General features: G+C 33.1%; 1 protein-coding gene across 2 annotated transcripts in view; it reads right to left on the reverse strand.

Moving 5' to 3' along the window:
- The window catches only part of SPOCK3 (SPARC (osteonectin), cwcv and kazal like domains proteoglycan 3), a 489,739-nt gene that overhangs the window by 174,698 nt on the left and 291,980 nt on the right, over positions 1 to 23,061 (reverse strand). For both annotated transcript variants that reach the window (XM_059174767.1, XM_059174763.1), the window contains exon 5: positions 14,964 to 15,087. In XM_059174767.1, the coding sequence (XP_059030750.1) occupies positions 14,964 to 15,087 (124 nt within the window). The remainder of the gene's footprint in view (positions 1 to 14,963; positions 15,088 to 23,061) is intronic.

The raw sequence follows: 23,061 nt of genomic DNA on the forward strand, positions 1-23,061 counted from the left end.
AAGGACAAAGACTGAGAATGAAAATTTAGGCAAAAGCCACCCAGATTTCTAAGGTAAACCTTGATGGTTTGTGGGATTTGGTCAGGTAATTGGTCCAATTCTTCTGCTTGGAGCTACCTGGCTGTTAGCCTTAATTAAAGGCTGCATGACACAAACTGAATGGATTTGGTCCCAGCATCTGTTGATCATTTTAGTTGGAATGGTTGATGGCGTGGTATACTTATTGGTAAATTCTCTGGAAGCCAAAAATAAGTGCAGATGAGAAATGGGATATTATTTGGAGGTAAGTCTCCATGGGTCACTCATATTTCTGCATATCTTACGATCAGAAGCCTTGGCTGTTTTGTTTTGCACAATCTTCTCAAGGATTTTTGTGTAGGAAATTTAGACAATACTTTCTCTTGAAGTACTTGTTTTGAATTTTTAAAAATTTTATTTCAATATTTCAAGTGTATCTTCCCACTATTTTTAAAATCCCATTAATCCATTGAGATAATTTTTGCTGGTGTAATTATACAATATTTTAAAGTCTTTTTGTCCGGTTTGATTTTATGTTGATAATCTGTCATTTTACTAGTGTATCTAGATTTGAATTTCTTCTTATTTATCATACTTAGTACACATGGTACTTCCTGTATTATGGATTCATGCCTTTCAACATTTCTGAAAAATGTTCAATTTTTCTTTTGTTATTTTTCTCCATCTTATTATTTCTGGCTTGTCCTTTTGTATTTCAGAATAATTTTTTATATATTATAATTCTACTTTCTGTCCTTTAATTCCCTTTTTGGATAATTTTTTCTGAAGTATTTTCTGAAATATGTGAGCTAATTTTCTGCAATATACATAAACATAATTATATATATAGCAGCTTATTTTTCTTAAATATATTTTCTGTTTTATACATATACATCTATATTCACATAAACATATATTGTAGGTCTCTTCAACTAATCTGATATTTAATCTATCCATTTTATTTTAATTAAAAAGTTTTATTTTAATTGAATAAATTGTAGTTCTTTTACAAATTTAATATTTTTTGAAATTATACTGGTCTTGTTGTGTATTTCAATACCACTTTAAGTCTTTAAACATTTCACACATTAAAAATATTTTATATAGTATTTGTATATTTTAATATATCTAATTATTTATCTAATGATTTTAGTATTTTAGATATCTGAAACTTAAATATGTTTGCTGTTATTGTTGTTGGCATTGTTCATTCTTGCTCTTGTTGTCTTTTCTCATTTTGTTTATTGGTTTATTTGTGTTATAGTAGCATGTCACTTCCATTTATAATAGTTATTTACTTATGTGTCAGTGAAGAGTTGGCAGAATAAAATCTGGGCAATCCTTAGGCCCTTGGATTACCAATACTTTTCTATAGAAAGAATTTATTTTGGGCTTCCAAGTATCAAGAATACTGCCTACATGAAATCCCTTAACTTTTACTTCTTATACCAGAGCTGTCTTGACCTCTGCTTAGAGACAGTGTAATCCAAAAACCCAGATGCATAAAGAGCAGTTTCAGAGGTATAAATATTATACCATAACAATAGCCTTATTACCCAAAGCTACTTCAGAGAGAAATGGGCTACTTTTCACATTCTTCGTTCTCAATGACAGATACTTCCAACTTTATTTTTACTGGAAGTATAGCTGTCTAGAAGATCTTCCAATTCATCTATGTCACACTCTTTTCATATAAAGCCTACTCTTACATTCTTTTGCAAGCTGTTCATCTTCAAATTTCTTGATTCTAGCTATTGATAGTCTTTTTTTCCCTCCCAGTTTGTATATTATAATTCTTTGCTTCCCAGTTTCAGTTTGCTTCTGTTTAATTGGCTTGCTTCAGATGCAATAGCATATTTCATCCATCGCCAATTCACATAACAAGACTAATTTCCTCGGTAAAGAGCATTTATGGTGGAGGGAAATTAAAGGACATTACAACAATCAGCGATCATAGAGTGTATCTATAGAGATTGTGGGAAAATACATAATTTGCCCATGTAATGGCTGAAAAGGGTATGGCAGCCACCGACCATTCGACCAAAATCTTTTAGATTTAGATTATTGATTATAAATATTTTAAAGACAAATATATGAAACAGACATAGATTTGCCAAATTTTCATCTTCCTAAGGAGTTAAAAATAATTAATTAGTACAATTACCAAAAAAAAAAAACCCTATAAATATCACTTGAGTTTTGTGAAAGTCACAGTCACTAACACAAAAATAAAAAGGTTGTAATCGCAAAAATACATCAAAATATAAATTTACAAGTTAGTTAAAACTTTATTCTACACTCATCGAATGGCAGTTACCAACATATGTAACTCAAGAGTCTTAAACAAGCCAAGAAAGTATGCCTACATCTATATTAAGATTAAAGAAAGAGAGTTATAACATAATCCTTAAAGCAATCTCCTGGAGAAAAAGGGGCAGATATTTAGAGTATAGAGAGAGATTACAGCACTAACACTCAAAAATACAGCGTGCTCACTTAACTTCAGCAAGTCACCTTCCAAAGTTAATTATGGTATTAAAGTGTATTATATTGGAAAAAAAAAAAGTTAAATTTCTTCAATATAATACTGGTTGCAGAAAAGTGATTTAGTGAGTGAAACAGTTTAGAAGCAAGGCAAAATTGCCCACTGTCACAGCAATAACATATTGCATTATTTATAACTGAGAGGGTGGAAGAATTGTTTGAATATTTAACAATAGAAGCAGTTAGCTTGTTCTAACAATGTTTTATAGACATGGCACATGGTTTCCATGTTTAAACTTAGTTTTCTTAATTTTCCTTTTTTTTTTTTTGGAAAACAAAAGTCATTGATCACTATAAATTATTTCCCTTACCTTTCTGTATACATTTAAATATACTAATAATATGAATTAGTATATATAAAACATTAAATGCTCAGCACTTTATTCCATACATGTAGAAAATACTGAGAAGAAAATAAATCTAGGATTGAAGAACAAAATAATGAATATTTATTTTTTTTATTAATTTCCTTTCATCGTAACAGAATTCATTGTTTATGTACCACACCCAGTGCTCCATGCTATATGTGCCTTCCATAATACCCACCACCTGGTTCCCACAATCTCCCAACCCCTGCCCCTTCAAAACCCTCAGATTGTTTTTCAGAGTCTGTAGTCTCTCATGGTTCATCTCTCCTTCCAATTTCCCTCAACTCCCTTCTCCTCTCCATCTCCCTATGTCCTCCATGTTATTTGTTATGCTCCACAAATAAGTGAAACCATATGATAATTGAGTCTCTCTACTTATTTCACTCAGCATAATCTCTTCCATTCCCGTCCATATTGATAAAAAAGTTGGGTATTCATCCTTTCTGATGGAGGCATAATACTCCATAATATATATGGACCACATCTTCCTTATCCATTCGTCCATTGAAGGGCATCTCGGTTCTTTCCACAGTATGGTGACCGTGGTCATTGCTGCTATATAAACATTGGGGTAAAGATGGCCCTTCTTTCACTACATCTATATCTTCGGGGTATATACCCTGTAGCACAATTGCAGGGTCATAGGGAAGCTCTATTTTTAATTTCTTAAGGAGTCTCCACACTGTTCTCCAAAGAGGCTGCACCAACTTGCATTCCCACCAACAGTGGAAGAGGGTTCCTCTTTCTCCACATCCTCTCCAACACATGTTGTTTCCTGTCTTGTTAATTTTGGCCATTCTAACTGGTGTAAGGTGGTATCTTGGTGTGGTTTTAATTTGAATCTCCCTGATGGCTAGTGATGATGAACATTTTTTCATGTGTCTGATAGCCATTTGTATGTCTTCATTGGAAAAGTGTCTGTTATGTCTTCTGCCCATTTTTTGACATGATTATCTGTTTTGTGTGTGTTGAGTTTGAGGAGTTCTTTATAGATCCTGGATATTAACCCTGTGTCTGTACTGTCATTTGCAAATATCTTTTCCCATTCTGTGGGTTGCCTCTTTGTTTTGTTGACTATTTCCTTGGCTGTGCAGAAGCTTTTGATCGTGATGAAGTCCCAAAAGTTCATTTTCGCTTTTGTTTCCTTTGCCTTTGGAGACATATCTTGAAAGAAGTTGCTGTGGCTGATATCGAAAAGGTTACTGCTTATGTTCTCCTCTACGATTCTGAGGGATGCCTGTCTCACGTTGAGGTCTTTTATCCATTTTGAGTTTATCTTTGTGTATGGTGTAAGAGAATGGTCAAGTTTCATTCTTCTACATATAGCTGTCCAATTTTCCCAGCACCATTTATTGAAGAGACTGTCTTTTTACCACTGTATATTTTTCCTGCTTTGTTGAAGATTAATTGACCATAGAGTTGAGGGTCCATATCTGGTCTCTCTACTCTGTTCCACTGGTCTATGTGTCTGTTTTTATGCCAGTACCATGCTGTCTTGGTGATCACAGCTTTGTAGTAAAGCTTGAAATCAGGTAGCGTGATGCCCCCAGTTTTATTTTTCTTTTTCAACATTTCCTTAGCAATTCAGGGTCTCTTCTGATTCCATACAAATTTTAGGATTATTTGCTCCAGCTCTTTGAAAAATGCTGTTGGAAATTTGATTGGAATGTCATTAAAAGTATAGATTACTCTAGGCAGTATAAACATTTTAACAATGTTTATTCTACCGATCCAAGAGCATGGAATGGTCTTCCATCTTTTTGTGTCTTCTTCAATTTCATTCATGAGTGTTCTGTAGTTTCTCGAGTACAGATCCTTTACCTCTTTGGTTAGGTTTATTCCCAGGTATCTTATGGTTCTTGGTGCTATAGTAAATGGAATCGATTCTCTAATTTCCCTTTCTGTATTTTCATTGTTAATGTATAAGAAAGCAACTGATTTCTGTGCAATGATTTTGTATCCTGCCACATTACTGAATTGCTGTGTGAGTTCTAGTAGTTTGGGGGTGGAGTCTTTTGGGTTTTCCATATAAGGTATCATGTCATCTGCGAAGAGAGAGAGTTTGACTTCTTCATTGCCAATTTGGATACCTTTTGTTTCTCTTTGTTGTCTGCTGTTGCTAGAACTTCTAATACTATGTTGAACAAGAGTGGTGAGAGTGGACATCTTTGTCGTGTGCCTGATCTCAATGGGAAAGCTGTGAGCTTTTTCCCATTGAGGATGATATTTGCTGTGGGTTTGTCAAAGATAGATCTTATGAAATTAGGAATGTTCCCTCTATCCGTATACTTTGAAGCTTTTTAATCAGGAACAGCTGCTGGATTTTGTCCAATGCTTTTTCTGCATCAACTGAGAGGACCATGTGGTTCTTCTATCTTCTCTTATTGATTTGTTCTATCACATTGATTGATTTGCGAACGTTGAACCATCTTTTTAACCCAGGGATGAATCCCACCTGGTCATGGCAGACAATCTTTTTAATGTGCTGTTGGATCCTGTTTGCTAGGATCTTGTTGAGAATCTTAGCATCCATATTCATCAGTGATATTGGTCTGACACTCTCCTTTTTGGTGTGGTCTTTGCCTTGTTTGGGATCAGTGTAATGCTGGCTTCATAAAAAGAGTCTGGAACTTTTCCTTCTGCTTCAGTTTTTTGAAACAGCTTCAGGAGAATAGGTGATATTTCTTCTTTGAAAGTTTGGTAGAATTCCCCAGGGAATCCATCAGGTCCTGGGCTCTTGTTTTTTGGGAGATTCTTCATCACTGCTTCAATCTCATTACTAGATTCGGTCTATTCAGGTTGTCAATCTCTTCCTGGTTCAATTTTGAGAGTTTATAGTTTTCCAGGAATGCATCCATTTCATCTAGGTTGCTTAACTTATTGGCATATAACTCTTGATAATAATTTCTGATGATTGTTTCTATTTCCTTGGTGTTAGTTGTGATCTTGCCCTTTTCATTCATAATTTTATTAATTTGAGCTTTCTCTCTTTTCTTTTGGATTAGTGTGGTCAATGGTTTATTGATTTTATTGATTCTTTCAAAAGAAAAAAAAACAGTTTCTAGTTTCATTGATGTGTTCTACTGTATCTCTAGTTTCTATCTCATTGATCTCTGCTCTAATCTTGATTATTTCCCGTCTTGTGTGTAGAGTTGGCTTAATTTGTTGTTGATTCTCCAGTTCTTTAAGGTGTAGAGACATCTGGTGTATTCTGGATTATTCAATTTTTTGAGGGAGGCTTGGATGGCTATGTATTTCCCCCTTAGGACTACCTGTGCTGTATCCCATAGGTTTTGGGCTGAAGTGTCTTCATTCTCATTGGTTTCCATGAATTGTTTAAGTTATTTTTTGATCTCCTGGTTGATCCAAGAATTCTTAAGCGGGGTGGTCTTTAGCTTCCAGGTGTTTGAGTTACTTCCAAACTTTCCCTTGTGATTGAGCTCCAGTTTCAAAGCATTGTGATCTGAGAATATGCAGGGAATAATCTCAGTCTTTTGGTATCAGTTGAACCCTGATTTATGACACAGTATGTGGTCTATTCTGGAGAAGGTTCCATGTGCACTAGAGAAGAATGATTATTCTGTTGTTTTAGGGTGGAATGTTCTGTATATATCTATGAGGTCCATCTGGTCCAATGTGTCATTCAATGCTTTTGTTTCTTTCTTGATTTTCTACTTGGATGATCTATTACTGAGAGAGGTGTGTTAAGATCTCTTACTATTAATGTATTCATATCAAAATGACTCTTTATCTTGATTAACAGTTTTCTTATGGAAATGTCTGTTCCCATATTGGAGGCATAGATATTTACAATTGTTAGATAATCTTGGTGGATAGTCCCTTTAAGAATGATGTACTGTCCTTCTGTATCTCTGACTACAGTCTTTAGTTTAAAATCTAATTTATTTGATATGAGAATCGCTACCCTGGCCTTCTTTTGAGGCCCATTGGCATGAAAGATGCTTCTCCATCCCTTCACTTTCAGTCTGGATGTATCCTTAGGTTCGAAATTGGTCTCTTTTAGACAGCATATGGATGAGTTCTGTCGTTTTATCCAATCTGCACCCTGTGTTGTTTTATGGGAGCATTTAGGCCATTCACATTGAGAGTGATTATTGAGAGATATGTTTTTATTGACATTGTGTTACCTTTGAAGTCTGTCTTTCTGAATATTGTCTCCATAAATTTCAGTTCAATGATATTCTTAGGATTTTTCCTCTTTTATATAACCCCCCTTAATATTTCCTGCAGTGTCGGCTGGGTGGTCTCATACTCTTTTAAGCCTCAACAGTCTTGGAAACTCTTTATCTCTCCATCCATTTTGAATAACAGTCTTGCTGTATAAAGGATTCTTGGCTGCATGTTCTTCTCATTTAGTGCCCTGAATATGTCTTGCCAGCCCTTTCTGGCTTGCCAGGTTTCTGTGGACAGGTCTGATGTAATTCTGATGGGCTTTCCTATGTACGTAAGGAACTTATTTGTCCTAGCGGCTTTCAAGAGATTGTGTCTACAATTATGATTTCTCAATTTTACTATCAGGTACCTGGATTTTTTTTTAGATTCTAATCTTGGGGGGGGGGGAGACCATTCTGCCTCTAGTACATGAACACTGGTTCCATTCGTGAGATTGGGAAAATTTTCATGGAGAATTTGTTCCACTATATGTTCTAGACTTCTTTCTTTCTCCTCCACCTCAGGGATTCCAATAATTCTAACGTTGGAATGTTTCATGGCATCATTTATTTCCCTAATTCTGTTTTCATAGCTTTTAAGCTGTTTGTTCCAGGCTTCCTCCTGATCCTTTCTCTCTATCTGTTTGTCCTCCAGATCACTAATTCTATCTTCTGTCTCTGTTGCCCTAGCTTTTAGAGAATTTAGATTAGATTGGAACTCATTTAGAACATTGTGAACATCATCCCTGGTGGCTTTTAGTTCTGCCCTAATCAATTCCATTTTGTCATCCATGGCTTTCTCCAGCCTAGCTATTGCCTGGATAATTGTTAGCCTGAATTCCCCTTCCGACGTGTCATCTATGTTGATAGCCATTAGCTCTGCTGTAGAAGGCCCAGCCTCTGAATGTTTCTTCTCTTGGGCATTCCTCCTCCTAGTCATTTTGGTGAGAGATGGCTGAACGGAAGTAGCTGAATGTGTCAACCGTGGTGCAGGCAAGGTGCACCCTGGAATGCTTCTGAGCAATCAAGAGTCCCCACCCAAATGAAAGAAAAAAGAAAGAGAGAAAAAAGAAAAAAAGAGAGAGAGAGAGAGAGAGAGAGAGAGACAGAAAAAAAAAAAAAAAAAGAAACATAAAATAAAAGAGAAGGTCCAGCCCAAATGGACCCCAAGGTAAGATTTGTGAAGTATACAAATAAAAACAAACAAAAAGACTGATAAAAGTAGATGACAAGAGAGAAAAAAAATACACACACACACACACACACACATATATATATATATATATATATATATATATATATATATACAAAACAACAACAACAAAAAAGAACCTCATCAAAAAGAACCCCAAGTATAAGGTTTATATACTACCAGGACAAACACAAATACACAGAAACACTAAGATAGAGGGGGATTAAAAATTGGTTTACCTATAGGGGTATCATGGATTGGGGAAAGGGGATTATCTTGAAATTGAACTGTATATGAATATTAAAAAATAAAAAGAAAAAAAAATAAAATTTAAAAAATAGAAAAGCAAAAGAAAAACACACTTACATGTATCAAAAAGTTCAGGTTAAAAGGTTATTATGGAATTTGATGTACTGGATATCTCACTGTGATGGTAAATAGGTTAAAAAAAAATCTATAAAAAAAAAAAAGAGCCAGGGGACGCCTGGGTGGCTCAGTTGGTTGAGCAGCTGCCTTCGGCTCAGGTCATGATCCCGGCGTCCTGGGATCGAGTCCCGCATCGGGCTCCTTGCTCGGCGGGGAGCCTGCTTCTCCCTCTGCCTCTGCCTGCCATTCTGTCTGCCTGTGCTTGCTCTCGCCCTCTCTCTCTCTGATAAGTAGATAAAATCTTAAAAAAAAAAAAAAAATGAGCCAGAATAGTGGGAACGAATTAAAAATAAAGGTTGTATCTATGAAGTAGTGGTGGTTGTTCTCTTGTTTTTTTTTTTTTTTCTTTTTGGTTAGCTTTCTAGGGTGGGGGCCTGCTGTGTGGGTTTTCAGTTAATGATGTTTCCTGAGTTAAGTCCTCCCAGCCCCATCAATGGGATGGGCTCTGAGGAAACTGGTTTTTCAGGCTTTTGTTTTCTGGAGGTCTTTTTGTTTTGTTTTGTTTTGTTTTGTTCGTTTGTTGTTTTGTTTTATTCGTTTGTTTTCTCTCGCCTTGTCGGCTTTGGATGGTTTTTAGAAGTTTAGAAGAAAGCAAACTGCACCCAGACCTCCCTCTCAGAGAGAAGCCTCAGTCTGTTCCCTTCTGGGTGCTCCAGAGCACATATATTCCCCCTTGGCCACTGGTAGAGCACATTCCCAGTCACAGTTCCTGGGGACGCAGGAACTCCTGCTTGCCCAAAACCACAACAGTGGCGGCGATCTGGGCAGCTTTAATATTTATTTTTATGCAATATTTTACTTATGAAATTTCCATATGAAAATTCAGTGATTATTTCTGCTTGTACATATTCAGCTGATTTAGAAATTATATTTCACCTTTATTTGGTAATGATGTTTAACCCAAGCATGTAATATTTACAGAAGAAGAACATATTAGTTGGTTTCATCCAAATGAGGTCTTTTTGTTTTTTGTTTTTTGTTTTTGGTTAACAAGAAAATTACATTGAAAGATTACCCTCAGTTGACCTCCAGGGAAATAAATGATTTCCAAAGTCTGCTAAATAAACACTGAACACTTATAAATGACTCCAAAATTCCTCATTTCTGTCAGCCAAGTTTCATGCTTACTACCATTTCACTCTTTTTGTTCCTTATGTCTATTCAATAAGTTAATAACATAATTATATAAATTAACTAAATATGACTTAATATGCTTTAATATCAGTGCATAATACATTGTTGGGTTTCCTTGAAAACAATGTTAGATATCTCAGATCCAATGAAGGTGGATATTCTTTACAAAGTATGTATCTAAATAAATAGGTACAAAAAAATTCTAAAAGGCTGGGAATTGAGTTTTGTAAAAATTAAATAATATTCTACCTATGAGGCTGTCTTTTAGATTCTTGTTCCATTTTAAGTGAAAATTTAGGAATTCACTTATTCCCAACAACTAAAGACAAGAGAGGTTGCCTTTTGTGCTTCAATATATGATAAGGGGGTACAAATGGGGAGTATTGGAAGCCAAATCAATATAAGGACAGGAAAGCATTTCTGATAATTAGAATTCCCCACAAATTATAGATATTTATCTCACAGAACATAATATCTTATCAGGCATCTGCCTATTGTGTAGAATTTTGTACTAAATGTCCTATTGAGTTCCTTTCAAATCTGAGATTTTATGATGAAGTTCAGTCATATTTCCTCTGATATTCAGAGGTTTAATGAGAGCTTCTCCCAATCAATGATTCTGTTAACATGCTGTAGTTATAATCTTGATCAAGTTGGCATATCTAAGTCAAAAGCACAACCTAGCCTACACTGAAAAGCAATTCATAGAAACAGTACACATCTATTTCTGAAGGCTGATCTTCCAACATAAAACTATCTCAGCTTAGACAAATATTCAGAAGAAGGTACATAAGACAATTAAATACTAAATATTAATAGATACAACACAATCAAAATAGTGAAATGTAAAGAAACTTTTTATCTTCTAAAATGTACATAAGGCTGCTTGAGTCAACAACCATTATTAAAAGAAAGTAATAGAATGCCTCAAATATGGGAAAAATAAGACAACAATAGTATGTTGAAACAAAATGGGATTTTCTCAAGGTGTGACAAAAAGTAAGTGGTTCCCCCAATAATGTTTTATTGTTCTAGTTTATTTAAAAAAAAAAAAATCAGAAGTAATGTGTAGGGATGCAGTAATCTGAAGGGATGCAACAGTGGTTCCCTGTCTACACAAAAAAATCACCCAAGGAGTTTTAAAATTCAGATTCACAGGATCTCATCCCAAACCAATTCAAGTATCATGTCTGTAGCCAGAGTTGGGAGCTCTAGTATAAAATGGTTAAGATTTGTACTCGCCCTCCCTCAAAACACACACACGCACACACACACACACACACACACACATAATTTCTTAGAAATAGTGTTAATTCCTAAGGAATTATTAAATTCAATTGCCAAGCAGTGCATGACTACATAAAGGGAAAAAAAAAAGTTCAAAATCATCCAGTGTGTTGTCCCCAGGGCGTTTATATTACCTATGCCATGCTGAGTTATAAAATATTAATATCATTTATTGACTTCTGCCCAGTAAATGTAGTATCCATTTTATGCAAGTCAGTGATAAAATATATCCATGGTCTAATATGGATGCTATACTGGAGAACAATTCTGAGTTCTTACTGAAGCAATACAATCAAGATAGACTTTGCCTAAAGTAAAGAAACAAAGACTTTTATCTTTTATGTCATTTTCAGGAACAATTACCTCTCAGATAAACTTGAACAGACCTATATTTTGATTTTTCTGGCATTATTGAATTTAAAAGAATTCAGAAAGCATTTGTTCTCTTAAAAAGAAGATGAACTAGGCTTCTATAAAACGTGTCAATCGTTTTTCTTTATAGGAAGAAAAAAATCAGATGTCACAAAAATCACAAAAGTCCCAGTATTTTTTTAAAGTAAATCACTTTTTTTTTCTTAATTTTCCATCCATACCTTTGTCTTTTTACTTATTTTTTAAAATACTCTTCTGAGTATTTCTAGACAAGCTGACAAGTCCAGAGCTTGAACTCCAATAAAATAATGATTCTAAGTCAGTCACACTGTGTAATGAGATGAACTTTCCAAAATTGTATCTTAAGGCATTTGACTAAAGTCTTCCTTTGTGATAACCTCTTTCTCACCCCATCCCTCAGCTCCTGAACCTGTTATACTTGGTAATGCCCTCATCTCCAATTATGTTATACAGTGAAAACATGATTTCTAACTTCCTTTCCATAAGTTGAACTGAAGGTAATAAGGAAACATCATGGGTCTAAAAAAGAACCCGAAGGAAGATTATTTGTAGTATAGACATTCAAACAATTGTATATGCAAGGGAGCCAAAATACAGAAAAATGATTGGAAGACCAGGACAGCAGGACTGGGCTTCCATCCTGGATGGAAGATCCCACAGTCTGGGCTGATAGTACCTGACTTCTGGCCGGTATTTAACATATTTGGAATACTTAGCTGAGGGATTGGAAACCTTAGGTAAGAAGCTTTATGGACCTTACTAAACCTAGAATTTGGAGTTCACATTACTGTGAATTCAAATGCCCATGAGTCCCCAAAGCTGTTTAAATCTTCCCCTGTCAAAATTTGCTAAACTTATTGACAAAGTTGTGTGTGCCAAGTACCAAAATAAAAATCTGCAATAAAATTACCACTTCAAGAAGGCATATACCTCTGTGGTCTTTCTTCTTGATCCAGTACCTAAATAGCCTAGGGCAATATTTTGTCTTACAGAAAAGAAAAAGAAAAAAAAAAGATAAGAGTTTTATTTTGAATCAAATCCTATAAACTTCTGAAAAGTATTATTAAGGATTGTTTAATATTATTTTTTATTGGGCTAAGGTCTCCAATTAGTTTGCATTGTTTTATACAGCTCAACCTCTCTGCTCTAAGATTAGTATCAGTGGTCCAAAGTTGAAAAATTACCAAGTTAAATTTAAATCAACAGAAATAATGATGGTAATTTGGGATTTACTGCAAGTTCATATTCATTTGAACCATGTTCTTTTCACATCATTTTTGTCAAACAAGGCATCTGTTGAAAGTGATATATATGCAAATAAATATTAAATTAATAATGCAATGGTTTATTATTCAATAGATTACTTAAAATGGTTACAATTCAGTGGGTTACTTAGACTGGCTTTATTAACAATATTCATAAAACCATATGATTTGTAAGGTGGGGGGTACAAGGGTGCTTAGTACAAAGAAGAAGAATGGGGAAACCCCACAGAATTGGAAATATATGTGAATTAATCTACTTATGATACGTATATTTAATCTTGGGTAGAATATGATTGTATTTCTCTAAAATCATCAAGTAAGTCCTCCTATATGGCTCCAAAAGGAAGAAATCACTCATGAAGATAACTTTGTGTTCTGTGACACTAAATTTTAACAGAACTGACCATCTACGTGTAGCATCCTTAAGATAGACCCAAACAAACGGGTGGTAGACTAATGTTAGCATGCTCCAGGGACACTCTGGACATAAACATATTACCACTTCAGCACATATACTTCTAGGGTTGAGAAAGACATGTTTATCCTAGCTAGATGCCAGTAAAAATTACAGATTCCCCCTTCATTCACCCTGTCCAGCCATCAGTGTTCATCAAGTACAATTAAGATTAAAATTTGTTTAAAAAAAAAATTGTTTGCCATGTACCTCTACCCACCAATTTGAATATTGCAATCTGCGACCTTCATTGTCACTGAATAAATCAGTATAATAATTTACACATTATCATGTAGGATTTGATAATATGGGATAAAGTCATTGTCCCTTGTGCCAGAAGTATGAATTTTCTTAACTTGCAAAGCTGAGATTCTGGACCATGGTAAATTCACCAAGATCAAGGTTATATTGAAATGACCAGTAACATTTTCCATCCTCTCCCAGAAATGCACTCCTTTAAAATCTCAGCAAATTAGCACAGGGCAGCTTCACCAAAATAACACAGTACTTAGCACCAAATAAGCACAATGCATATATTTATTGACTGAATGAATCTATCTTATCATTGCAATGCTACTGTTTAGATTAGTTATTATAAATTCAAGTGGAACTTGTGAGGACATATTTACTAGGAGAAGGGAGAATTCATAAAGAGGCTATCCACAAAACAAACTATTCAGACAGTTAAAATTTTTTTGGAACTCCCCTTGCAGTAAGAAAACTCAGATATGAACTGAAGTAAAGTTATTTTATAGTTTTCATGCAATCTATTTAATGTAAATATTCATCTAGTTCCTTAATAAGATATTAATATGGTTAATAAAAGGGCAAGGTCCCACAGGGGACACAATACAATGTGCTACCTTGTCTTTTTTAAAAAAGATATTTTTAAAAAAATCAAATTTCATAAATTTATCTGCCCCCAAAGTTTCATGTAAGATCTTGTGAGCCCACATTCTTTCCTGTCACATAATCAAAGAAAACTTATCAATGTCTTATGACATAAAGTTCTTAAAAGCTCATATATCTGAGTTAATATGGGACACCAAATAAAGAGGCAGAATAATGTCAAGGAGAGAAGAGACACACAAAAATCAGAGATGGCAACACATTTTGGTTTCAATGTCAGTAAATATGTGAAAATTTTTATCTTTCTGATCTTTAGTTTTCTCATTTGTTAAAAGGAATTTTTGGAGGCTTTTTAGTAATACTATAGGAAATAACATATGAGATAAAAGGAGTAATGATAATGACAGATGGTAGATGCTACTGCTGTTATAATAATAATAACTGTTAACATTATGGAATGACATATTTGCATTTCTTAACTCTTTCATAGTAGCAACAAAGGAAATGTTGCTTTTAATATTTGAGAGTTCAGAGTGTTCACAACTTCAGTATTTCAAATTTTAAAAATTCTGATATAGGAGCAACAAATACACATTAAATCAAATTCCAAACCAGTGGGATTACTTGTATTGTTTTAAAAGTTAAATAAAGTGAGTGCTGTGAAGTGTGTAAACCTGGTGATTCACAGACCTGTACCCCTGGGGATAAAAATATATGTTTATAAAAAATAAAAAATTAAAAAAAAAAAGTTAAATAAATTATTCAGATGACTACATGGGAGAAGTAATAATTTTATCCATTTAATAGTAAATACACATTATGTGTTTGTGTTTCATATGAAATAACTATAATTGTCTTTACCTGAGAAGAGTAGGTGTGCCCATCTGAACCACACACAGGGTTGGTGTAGACTACTGGGCACTGCTTGCAGGTGGATGATACGGGACCCCTCCATTGCTTATGGCCTACTCCTGCATCTTTCATGCTGTTAAAACAACAACAATAACCATACTTAGTGCATTTTTAAAAATACATACATTGATATTAATGTCATGCCTTTTCTGCATGCCATTCCAACTCTTGATGGTAAATTATATAATCAGTAAACTCCATGTGTATTTTCAAAGTAATACTCAATATGGTATTCTTCATTATAATATTTTATTTTACATATCAAGATTTTCCCATTGTAAAATAATATATTCCTTTAAATTGGTCTACTGGTCACATACCTATGTTTCGTGATACAGATTTTTTGCTTTAATTTGTAGCTATGATGTGTTTTTGATACTCCCAGAAAAAGAAGCAACAATTGCTTGGCAATAAAGAACTATTCCATTAAGAACAGTATTTGAAAAGAACACTTAATTCCCCAGGTGTACCCAATGTCCCTGAAAATAAGAGAATCTTATTTTGAGAGAAAACAGCAATAAAGAACTTTTCCAGCAATGGCGAAAATTTAGAAAGCCAAATTAGTAGGTTTAGTGATAGCCAATACTTTTTTATTGTGTAGAAATACCTTAAAATAGATCCATTTTGAGGCTTTGACCTAGAATAACTTGGGAAAACCCATTCTTTTCTCTTACCTAGAATTATTTGTTTTTCCACTTTGATTAAACTACTTATTGCTCTGCCTATTTGTGCAAACAATTTATATACAGAGGGTAAAGTGCTAAAAACAAAGCAACAGGGAATCTATTAAAATATTTAATATTTAGATATTCTTTAGTAAACCAGCGCTCATTTTTATTCATTAAAATTGTTTATAAGGAGAGTAATTTGATGTGTCTATTGTGATGAGAAAAGATGTTTTGCTAGAAACATTTGCTTCTATTTCCTTTTCATTTTTTTCATGAATAAGTCAAATCTACAATAAAGTAATCCTAAAATACTCTTATGAAATACAGTATTAATTTTCATTATAGGGAAAGAAGTTCAAACTATGTATTTCAAATATTGAAAAAATTTGAATGCACACTGAAAAAAAAAAAAGTTTTTTATCTTTTCTTCCCCTCCAACCCCCAACTCTGCTTCTCTCAAAAAATTTTCATGAAACTATCATAGCTCTAAACACTTCTTTTTATTTTAATTTTTTAAATTTTGCCAAACCTTACCTTAAGATTTTGTCTGGCCACAGAGTTCATGTCATAAGAATAAAATGCGAAAAGCAACCATGCTGCTATTACTGAGTAAATAATGGGCACAATATCCTAATGGGAATTAAAGCAATAACTGGAAAACATGGAACATTACTCTGTACCACTTCAGACTTATAAATGATGAATGGAGCAGAGGGAAATAAAAATATATATATATATATATTCTGTTTGCATTGTTTTTTTTTATGTTGTATAAACAAAATAAGGCATAAAATTATCCAATCAGACACCTTAGGAGAAATTATTGCCAAGTTCCAGTTCCTCATCAACAGAAAGTATTTTATTAGAAGAATCTGTATGCTTTGGGATACATATGTATATGTACATATACATAGATATATGGTATCACATATATGAAGCATAGGTATCACAAATACATATGTATTTATATATGTATTTATATATACACATACACACACACACATATACATTTATATTCACATACACACACACAAAACAACCACTTTAGCTATCCTTATTCCCTTCAAAGCCAGAACTGCTTTCCAATTTCTAAAGTGCATCAGTAAAAATGGTGTATTTTTTTATTTAGACTTCATCCTGGTTAGATTTTGCTGAAGTACCATCAACATTTTAAACAGAATAACATGTATGTATTTGTACCTACATTTTGAATAAGAGTTGATGCCAAACTATAGCATTCAGAAACCAGTATTTACTTATGTTTATTTCAAAATAAATGCATTAGATGAGGTTAACCTAACCAATAATTGTAATTTAATATATACTATTCATACCATAACACCTGGAGAATGAACAACTGATGTAATTCACACATAAAGAAAATTATTTCATTTTCTGTAGAAAGACAAATTACATTTAAGCACATAAAAGGAAACATAGAATATAGTTTTTCCAGCCATGTATTCATGTTAGAATTAGGTATAAATACAAATGAACTTTTAGGAATCTTATTTGACTAAAAAAATACTACTACAAATTCATAAAATTAACAAAGTACTGACTGGAGGACAAATAAACTATTATTAACAAGGACTTGAGGATTCTGAGTAATGCTGATCATTTCTAAAGGCAGGAATTGGGCAAGGCTTTGCAAACATCTTGCTGCCCCTTCACACTTTGTAGACTTCCACTGTCAGCTAGCTATATGCGGTGTCTCTACTCAATGCATTCATCATGGAAGACATTTTTGTAACCCAAAGTCTATTTTATCAATGTTATCATGTGATTCAGAATTTGTTTGATTTGGTATCAGGAATGTTCATCGGAATTAACATTGCTCACAATCTTGTCTAATAAATTATTTATCTTGCTCTTAGGAAAATAGTGAAGTAGATGAGGTCACAACTAAAAATTTCTAATGTTTAATATCTATGTATTTTATGTAATACATAAACATATATAATTGCATATAGTTGGAGATTATATTTTTTATTTGATTTTTAATTACATTTTGAAGGTCCTAGTTAAGAGAGAACAATTGTGCTTCTAAGTGAGAGACAGTCAAGGCAGCCCAAGATGGGCAAAGTGAAGGGCTTAGGAAAAGGCAGAACTGGCTCAGGCTATCGAAATGAGTATCTGGCATCCATGACAGGAGGAATGACAGGTAAGAAATTAACATAAGCAAAAACATCACTAGGCATATTCTGAGTATTCTAAATGTAAAAGATTGTTAACCTTTAAAAGTATGTGTAATTTTTTGATATATCAAAAGCCATTATCAGTTAATTATTTTGAGTTATTATCAAACAGGTAATAAAATTTCCCCCTTAAGGAAGTACAAAATTCAAGTTGGCTGAAAAAATGCTGAAATTATTTAGAAACTGTGCTTCCAAAGGCAACTCTTCTCAAATAAACCTTTTAAAGGTCTACATATTTCAAAAATACATACTTCAATTTTGAAGACTTGAGTTAAAAATTTATTTACTGACTTTACAGTGTCCTCCTATATATGGTGATAATCCTTTCCCTTAGGAGTAAATAATCGTATTTTTGAACCCAAATAATTGAAGCAATTAAATGATAATCTATGACAAATTAATCAAGTATTTTTCTCAAAATCTTCTTATTTAAATATTCCACTTTTCAGACACTAAGTTAGCTTCATACCAGTGTATCTGTTATTATGATTCTAGTAGGTGGAAAATTAAACTACTCAGAAGAATTGGTACTACTGCTAGTGCTCCATTACGTGACTTACTTTGAGGCAGTTGAGTTGTATTATCAACTTATTACCTGAGTTGTCTCCTGTGCTCCTGATTTACCTCTCGCTCTGGTCTTCAGTATTAAGACTTAAAACAGCAGTCACACATGAAAGCTCAACAGTCTCTTATTTTTCTAATAACTACAATGTTAATTACTGCTACATCTGTTTATTCAATTATGGTCTATTTGGTTTTCTGTTTAGTTAATCATGTTGTGCATTTTAACAATATAATTTGAACACAATGTCCATGTTTTAGGATTTACATTGATTTTGGAAAGAACCCAAATGATGTTACCAAAATTATTAGCAGGAAAAAAAAAACTCATTCCAGTTTGATTTAATTTTTATACATGACCATGTCATTAATCAGTCTTGACAAGTCAGTAACCTCCCTGGGTCTTAATTTCTTCCCTTACATAATGCTAAGGTTCATCAGTATGGATCATTTGATCTTGAGCAATCCATGAGTCTATAAATCTTTAATAAAATTACTTACAAAAGACACTAAAAAATTAGAAGCATAGACAGTGCATACGTGCCATATGTTATGATTTTAGAACTTGACAGTGTTACCAAGTGAAACAAATATATAATTATGGTGTGAAGGATGATGCTGAGTGGGGGCAAGAGACGGATTGGAATACTAAAGGTGCAAACTTCACCTATCTCAAGGTACCAAAGGAAAGGAGGAAGCCCAGTCTTATGATAACTAATGGAAGAGGGAAGATAAACATGGCTGTGTTTAAAGAGGCATACACCTAAGAATTAAATAATAACTATATTATAATGTCAAAAAGCATCATCAATAAATCATAAAAATAAAGAATACCATATTTATACTATAAATAATTAGATATTTTTCTAAAATTCTTTAGTTCCTAAATCTGACATCACACATAATAAATTCTCATCTCTTTAGGTCATAAATATGCAAACAGAAAAGGATACCAATTTATTCATTATATATTTACCTTAGAAGGAGAATCATCAGTATTTAAGTCTTAATTCCTTAAGTGTATTTGCTTTTTTCTATACGCACTTATATTAACTTTGCTTCAACAAAATAATTTTGTTTTAATCTGATAAAACAATATTCAAGTGAATACAGATATTCTGTGAATATCTCAGCTGAGAACAGCCTGATGTAATATATTTCTTGTTTTTTAATACCCCTAAATTTCAGGTCCTTTAGGGAGCCAGTTTTTCAAGTTCTGCCAGACTTGTAGAAGAATTCTTTCTTAAGACACAACTAACAACTTCTGATTTGTTCCCTATTGGCCATGTCTCTTTAAGAAACAAGGCAAGGCTGCCCTTATCACTTTTTTTTTTTTTTTTTTTTCCCACAATGGGTCTTGGAGAAGGACAGATGATATTAGCAAAGTGCAGGAAATGATCTTTTGGGGCAACACAGTTACATGAAATTTCAAAACCCCTATCCAGAACTTATTAAAACTGTAATGGCCACTATTTGCTTCTTGTGATTATTGTACCATGTACGATAATAATTTAAGCAATGAATCAAGGCGTAAGCAATCAATTTTAATTTTAAATAAGAAGACATTCTGCAAATACAAAACAAACATTTATTTATATTAGAAAACATTATTAATTATGGCTACTAAACTATAAATGTTAAAAATAAATTGGCTTAGTTTATTCTGCAATATGAGCAGAAACTCTACTTATTCCTTATAGAGTACAAGAACTAAGATTCGTAGAAAAAGCTCACTTATAAATGTATTTCAAAAGTCAATAATATGAGTAATTAATAAAATGTATCTTTAAAAACTATTCATAGCATAAATTGAATGCATTCTAAAAATCAATTATAATAATAAATTCTTATTCCAACTGTATTTACTAAGATAACTCATATCATACAGAAGTGTTGCCAAGAAATCAAAGTAATCAGTAATTTAGAGAGCATATTTTTTATAGAGTAATAAAATTAAACATCAGAATTTAGACTTTAAAGAGATGTGGATAATTAATAATGTTTCACACTTTCTTTGAACACATTTTAAAATAATATTGTAGAGTTATATTGCCACTTAAGTAGAATACAATTTAAGTGAGGTTTATTTCAACAGCCAATATTTGAACATAGATCTTGCTAACACAATAAACCAATTAGTGAGGCTAATTTTCTGTCAAAGAATGCTTCCCTGGCTTTATTTTATTTTTTATTTAAAGATTTTTTTTTTAAAGATTTTATTTATTTGACAGAGATCACAAGTAGGCAGAGAGGCAGGCAGAGAGAGAGGAGGATGTGGGGCTTGATCCCAGGACTCTGGGATCATGACCTGAGCTGAAGGCAGAGGCTTTAACCCACTGAGCCACCCAGGTACCCCTACTGACTATTTTAAAGCTATGCTATCTTTATGAGATTTGAATCATGGATCAGTTATGATATTTAAATGATATAGTCCATTAAATAAATAATTTTTTATTAAACACTGAGCATATTCACAATTACTAAAGACATTAATGAATAACTTCAAACTTCAAAATAGACATTACTATAAATGACACTTATAATCTCTTTCTCAATCTGATCCTCAATAGAGTAAATGAATAATAAAGGTTTAAGATGTATAAAATGTAGATGATGTCAAATTCAGATTGTAGTTCTTATTGTTTCCACATAATTAATTTCAAACATTACTTTAATTACTAAAACCCTCTTTATTTAGCTATGGAAAAAGTATATTTAACTGCAAAGGATCTTGATTATGTAAGATTAAGTCATTGGTGGAGTTATTATGGATTAGAAATGTCCCTAAATCTACTTCCAGCAAAATACAGAATGACAGATTGGGAATTCATGATCATACAGATGATAAATGAATTATTTAATTAACAAGTATATATAAATGTATTCATTGGAAAAAAAACTGGAAAGGTACTTTTTGTTTTCAAGCCAATAAAATTTCATCAAGTAATATTTTAGGAACTGAGTCAAGTATTTACACAAATTAAAGCTTAAGTTCTCATGTGTGTTGATAGTCTATTATGTGTTAGACTCATATATTGCAATATTATTTATTATTTTGGCAGTCATACAATATGTGTTATTCTTTACATTCTGAAGCTAGAAACAGAGAGGTGGAGGGAGCTTAATTATCTTGCTCAAGTATCTAGTGTTTATGATTACAGATTACAGATATGGACTTCAGGGCTCAATTTGTTCCTTTGTCACTAATGATTTCCTTGCCATAATGTGCATAGAAAGTTTTAAATGTCATGAAAACCACATTCCATATTACCTAAATTTCTGTATCTGTTTTACTTAACAGGTGAAAAATTACAATTACTTTAAATTTTACTTAAAAAAAATCTACACCAGTAAGTGTTGTCTAGAGAACATATCTAGCTGATTAAAACTGAAATTACATACAGTATAATAAATAATATATCACCATATATGTGACTCTGATTTAGGGAAACAATATAAATATTAATTTACTAATACATGAATTGGTTCAATTTAATTTGTATTGACAGGTGTAATTTCATTCTAGACATGAGGATGTTTATGAATTCTAGCTTCTTATATTTAAAATAATAATTGAGAAATTCAGAAATTTTTTTTCAATTATTAATGTTCAGAAAGGAAGATTTGTTTATTTATTTTTTTAATATTTTATTCATTTATTTGACAGATAGAGAGACTGTGAGAGAGGGAGCAAGCAGGGGAAGTGAGAGAGGGAGAAGGAGGTTTGCTGCTGAGCAGGGGGTCCCATGCTGGACTTCATCCCCGGGCCCTGGGATCATGACCTGAGCTGAAGGCAGATGCTTAGTGACTAAGCCACCCAGGTGCCCCAATAAGGCAAGTTTTACATATTAACTACATTATTACTTTAACATGAAGTTGTTCTAGAGTGCCAACACTGAGCAAAGTCTGACCTAAAATTTGAGTTCACAAGAATGGGTGGCTCTTAAAGATCAAGGAGATCCTGTATTTGGAAAAAACAGAGTCACATTTTTAAAATAATAATGACACTCTGTCTTGTTTATCAAAGAAGAAGGAAGGGAAAAATGAAACAGGATGAAACCAGAGAGGGAGACGAACCATTAGAGACTCTTATAGTCAGTAAACAATTGAGGGTTGCTGGAGGGGAGATAGATGGGAGGCGTGGGGCGGCCGGGTGATGGACATGGGGGAGGGTATGTGCTATGGTGAGTGCTGTGAATTGTGTATGACTGATGAATCACAGACCTGTACCCCTGAAACAAATAATACAGTATATGTTAATTAAAAAAAGAAATGTTAAAAAAAAATAAAAATGACAGATATGTAACTTAAGAAGAGAAAAAAGTCTACAATCTGAGGGGTTTGAAGTGGTGGGGGGGTGGGAGGTTGGGGTACCAGGTAGTGGGTATTATAGAGGGCACGGATTGCATGGAGCACTGGGTGTGGTGCAAAAATAATGATTACTGTTATGCTGAAAATAAATAAATAGAAAAAAATTTTAAAAGTCTACTAAAATAAAATAACTAATATTTATCAAAAAACATAAGAAAATATTCTGTGTGATCAAATACATATTTTTTGTTCCTTTTAATTTTTTTAAGTATAGTTTAAACACAGTGTTGCATTAGTTTCAGTTGTACA

The sequence above is a fragment of the Mustela lutreola genome, chromosome 1 (assembly GCF_030435805.1).
Source record: "Mustela lutreola isolate mMusLut2 chromosome 1, mMusLut2.pri, whole genome shotgun sequence".
In the NCBI taxonomy this organism is placed as follows: Eukaryota; Metazoa; Chordata; class Mammalia; order Carnivora; family Mustelidae; genus Mustela; species Mustela lutreola.